Source organism: Cucurbita maxima, unplaced genomic scaffold, assembly GCF_002738345.1.
Source record: "Cucurbita maxima cultivar Rimu unplaced genomic scaffold, Cmax_1.0 Cma_Scf00015, whole genome shotgun sequence".
Taxonomy (NCBI): Eukaryota; Viridiplantae; Streptophyta; class Magnoliopsida; order Cucurbitales; family Cucurbitaceae; genus Cucurbita; species Cucurbita maxima.
The window spans coordinates 711,030-716,099 of NW_019272031.1; the positions used below are offsets into that span (position 1 = coordinate 711,030).

General features: G+C 33.5%; 1 protein-coding gene across 1 annotated transcript in view; it reads left to right on the plus strand.

Moving 5' to 3' along the window:
• Positions 1-5,070, plus strand: part of LOC111490544 (phosphatidate cytidylyltransferase 2-like) — a 15,731-nt gene that overhangs the window by 1,298 nt on the left and 9,363 nt on the right. The window contains exons 3-6 of the mRNA XM_023139190.1: positions 175-428; positions 578-729; positions 1,001-1,142; positions 3,399-3,555. Of these exons, the coding sequence (XP_022994958.1) occupies positions 175-428; positions 578-729; positions 1,001-1,142; positions 3,399-3,555 (705 nt within the window). The remainder of the gene's footprint in view (positions 1-174; positions 429-577; positions 730-1,000; positions 1,143-3,398; positions 3,556-5,070) is intronic.

The following is a 5,070-nucleotide window of genomic DNA, read 5'->3' on the forward strand; positions in this document are numbered from 1 at the left end:
AGTTAAAAAAAAAAAAAAAAAAAAATAGGTGATACTGTTTCCTTTTTTGTTCATTTTCCTTTTTAATGAGATTACAGGGGAAAAATGTTTTCAGTGTTCTTGGATTGTGTAATGGTTTTGTAAAATTAATGAGTGGTTGAGCTCTCTCTCCCCAATTTTCACCCCAATTTTCAGGGGATTCCGGAGGATTTGAAGTCAAATGGAAGCCATTTACTTGTTAATGATAGAAATAAATATAAGTCGATGTTGATACGTGCCTATTCATCTATCTGGATGATTGGAGGATTTGCATTAGCAATATACCTTGGACATCTCTTTATCATGGCTATGGTGGTTGTAATCCAAATCTTTATGGCACGAGAACTCTTCAATCTACTCAGGAGGACCCATGAAGATAGGCAGCTCCCAGGATTCCGGTCATTAAACTGGTACTATATGTATCTAAATTTTTTTTTTTAAATTAAGAAAGATTTATTCTACTAATGAGAGTTCATGGTTTTCAATTAAAATGCCACAGCTAGTATTCTTCCATCAAGTTCCATTCTGTTAATGAATCGATGATTCTCAAACTATGTAGGTACTTCTTCTTCACGGCAATGTTTTTTGTTTATGGCCGTCTTCTCAGTCAACGGCTTGTCAATACTGTAACAACAGATAAAGTTCTGTATCTGCTTGTTAGCAGCCTTGTCAAGTATCAAATGGCCATTTGTTATTTCTTGTATATTGCAGGTAGGTACTAGTATTATGCTTAGCGACTTCAGCTATGAGAATTTATGACATCTCCCTCTTTGTTATTACCTGGATCATTTTCAATTGGCATTTTATGTCTGCTAGATTCTTCTATTTTGACTGTTGATGATAAAGGTTCAGTTGTTCTTTCATGAGTGCATGCTCGCTATCCATGTTATTTAGAATTCTGGGTAGTTTTTCTACAGTATTTTTTGCCCCTTTGAAAAGGTAATTTGGCTGTTGAAGTAACATATTTTGTTGCCTGGATCAGGTTTTATGTGGTTCATTCTTACTTTAAAAAAGAAGATGTACAAATATCAGTTTGGCCAGTATGCATGGACACACATGATCTTGATAGTTGTGTTTACACAGTCTTCTTTCACTGTTGCTAACATCTTCGAAGGAATCTTCTGGTAATTCATTTTGCTTTGAGTGTCCATAGTTCTATTTCATTCACTTCTCCTATTTCTCCCTACGATAAAATTGTCCTTGTTTTGGTTACTTTTGGACCATTTGCTTAGCTAATGTTGCGTGATAGATTTTTTTTTCCTTCCTCAAATAAGAAACCTCAAATATACTCTGTAGATAAAAAAGAAGAAAGAACAGCATAAAGGCTGGGGTAGAGGAATCCTCCTCCCAAAAAGTACATCAATATAGCTTTCCGATCATTGAATGCTTAGCTAATTGTTGCTTGGTAGCATCGCAGTTGTTAACATCAGGGTATGAGTAGCATGAGGGATCTTTCACTTGGTTTCTTACGCAACTATATTTTTGTAATCTTCTCTATATTATGGTTGTTATGTATTAATATGTTTCTTATAGTAAACATCTCGGGATACTAGGGTATGAGTTTATAAAATATTTAAATAAAATTATTCCATCTATGGCGTATGCAAAACATATGCCTAGCATGGAAATTATGACAAGCATTAGTTTCACTGACTTTGGTTTTTATCATTGAATTACTTGATTCCAAAGAAAGAAGTTTAGAATCGTCAGGTCATTATATCACATTATTCATTTTAAGCATCTTCTCAAAGTAATTGTAGTTTGTCAGGATGCAAGAGCTCTTAGCCTAGGCAAGGTACAAGCAAGACACTAGCCTAACTTAAGGGGAACAAAATCATCAAAAATTTCGGTAATGTGATACCTTGAAAATATAAATGAACTCTTATTAGTCATGGTGAAAAATAATTGTGGGAATGATTAAAATCTTTTCTAAGGTGATGGTTACAGACGCACCCACCCATAACCTCTCCTCTATCTTCTTTAACTCTTCAAAACTCTTAGTAGCTTTGCTAGATCAAGTCTCTCACAAAATTGCAACAAATGAACCAGTTCACATGATTCCAGCTTTCCTTTAAGAGTAGGATCGTGATTAGATACAAGATCTCTCCTATGAACTAAGAATGTGAATGGGTAACAGCTAATTTATTGACTCTTGTAAGGTGAGGTATGAGCCTGCAGATTGAAATCAATACGGTTATGCTTTTACATGGATTTATATGGATCTAATTCGTGCAAGAGATAGTCATCCATTTATTGGATCCGTGAGACGAAATCTTGCTAGCCAACGAACTGCCAGTAACATCTATTACTTAACTTTTTTCTACAGAGTATTCTTAGCTTTATTCTTGCAAGAGACTAATGTCTCACAGGAGATTATAGGATGTGCCAGTAGCATCTATTACTTAACTTTCTTCTACAGAGTTTTCTTAGCTTTATTCTTGCAAGAGACTAATGTCGCACAGGAGATTATAGGAGGAAATCCTGTTGATTTGTAACGAACATATACAACAACATATACAACTAATTGTTGAAGATTCTCGGTTTGGGGCTTGTGAGTTTGAAATTGTAGGCCAAATACTCCTAAGGCTGCCATTTTGCTGCATCCGACTAATTTAATTACATTGTAATTAACCTCAAATATTATATCAATTAACAGGAAAGCCCAGAATGAGTAAATTCTCAACTTGATATTGGTTGGTTTTCTCTAATTAGTAATTTTGAGACTAGAGATGAAATATCCCTTTCTATTTTTGCGCTGGTATTTTTATCTGAATTTAGAAATGCTTTAAAGAAGGAAGATGGTTGTTGTGATTGATGAAAATCTATGATGCAAGGAGTTGGATTTTGTGTTAATTACCTCTTAGAATTTAGGTGTAAGATGTTTGAGGAAACAGGCTTTTGTTTGAAACCAAAGGTTAGATTTGGTTTCTACCTGACCACTTTGGCTCAAGACTGGGGTGGACATGTTTATTTATTTATTTATATTTTAAAGAAATGGCTAATTAAAATTTTCTTATCATTCATTTTTCATGTCTTGTATAGTCGGCTTGAAAGGTTCTCTCCGTATTTTATTTATGTTGTAATTCTCTTTTCAATGTGGAAAATGGTAAGTCCACAATACTGAGAACCCCACGCTTAGAAGTGCTTACAAAATTACCCTTCCAACCGTCTAATGCCCAGTCAATGAGCATGTGAAACACTGTAAGAATTTGTGACTAGGATTTTATGGCATCTAGATCCATTTCTCTTAATAGTTAATATTGTTTTTGACTTGAATACAGTTTATAAAGTCTTTGGATATCTATTTATTTATTTATGTTCTGTTGGTACGAAAGTCTTTAGATATGTTTGTTTTGAAAGGTTGCCAAATGTATGCGCAGGTTTCTTCTTCCAGCAACACTCATTGTAATAAATGATATTGCTGCATACTTTTTTGGATTTTTCTTTGGAAGAACCCCGTTGATCAAGATATCTCCAAAGAAAACTTGGGAGGGATTCATTGGAGCCTCTGTGACAACTATTATCTCGGCATTTATGGTGATTATTCCACTGAAGAATGAATATAATGCTAACTTATTATCTTTATTTGTGTCTATTTCTAATTACGTGGATCTTGTAGATTTTGGAGTATGTCAAATGTCTGTTTCTTCTTGGTTAACTTGTCAATATGATCAACTTTGGGCAAATATTGTACCTTCAGTGGTTATCAATGTGCCTGAAATGGTCTTATATTTAAAACGTTCTTATTCAAGTAAAAAATTGTTTAACTCTTCTCTCAGCCTCTATTGTAAGTTTAATACACTTAAATCTAACCTAATTCTCCACTAACTTACTGTACTAAAAGCTCAAGGAAGGTAGTAGTTATGATAATTTTTTAGTTTATATTCTCCTTTTTAGGATGAATTAAAAAAAAAAACAATTACACTACCGAATCTAGTTTATACTGTTTGCAGGTTTTTAGTTTATATTTGAACTAGTACATATTGTGGTTAAAATTTTTTAGTTTTCTAGATTAGCAACCTTACTAGTCTGCCCCCCAGTATTTTTCAACAGTCAATTATTTCAGGTGGAAACTGTGTTCGGGTATTGTTAAGTTGTATCTTATTTACCTCCTAGTCTCTTATTTGAAGTTCTCTTGGATTTCAAGTGAATTAGGCTCTTGTTGATGTTCACTCACTTCTTCGAGAATTTTTTGAAAGCCTGCAGTTAGTTATTATTATTTTTTTCTCGTTCTTTTTGAGGTTCCCTTTTTTGGTTGTTAGCAAGTTGTAAACTTTGTTGTCAGCTCTGTTTTGTCTTTGGAGGTTTCTACTTATGGCTCAACATTCTGTTAAAGCTTACTTTCAGCAGGGTTCTTTGTCACTTTTTGTGATCTTTAGGCGTTTTGTTGGTAGCTTTTTGTGCGGCTTTCAGAGGGTATATTTTTTTTTGTTGCCTTTGGCTTCTAAGGTTCTTGCTTAGCAAGATTTTTCCTTGGTCTGTTTGCTTTCTTTGTGGCTATAGCTTCATTAAAGTTTCTTTTCAGCTTGGTTTGTTGATGTCCCTGATTTTGGATCTTTATGTCTTCAGAGCTTCCCTTGTGTTTCTGCAGGATTTTTATCTTGTAAGGTGGCCTTTTTGTGTTATTTCAAAGGGCACTTTTTCGTGTTTTGCTTTAGGGGTTTCCTTCTTTCCAAGTGTTTTCTTTCTTGCCATCAGCATCCTCTCTCATTTTTGTGGGGTTTAGAGTTTCAAGATTGGTTTGAGCCTCAATACTAGTGCGTGCTTCGTTCTTTTCGTTATCAATTTTGTTTATTTTTTCCGCTCCTTGTGGAGTTCGTTTTTTATAGCACTAGTCTTTTTTCATTTATTCAATAAAAATTTCATTTTTTGTTTTAAAAAATAAAAGATGAAAATTTAAATTCTTGAAGTGTATTGTGCCCATCAAACATGGTCTGTGTCTAGAGAACGATGCCATTGATTGGATTTCTTCTGTTTTTTTTTTTTTTTTTTTTTTTTTTTTTTTTTTTTTTTTTTTTTTTTTTTTTTTTTTTTTTTTTTTTTTTTTTTTTT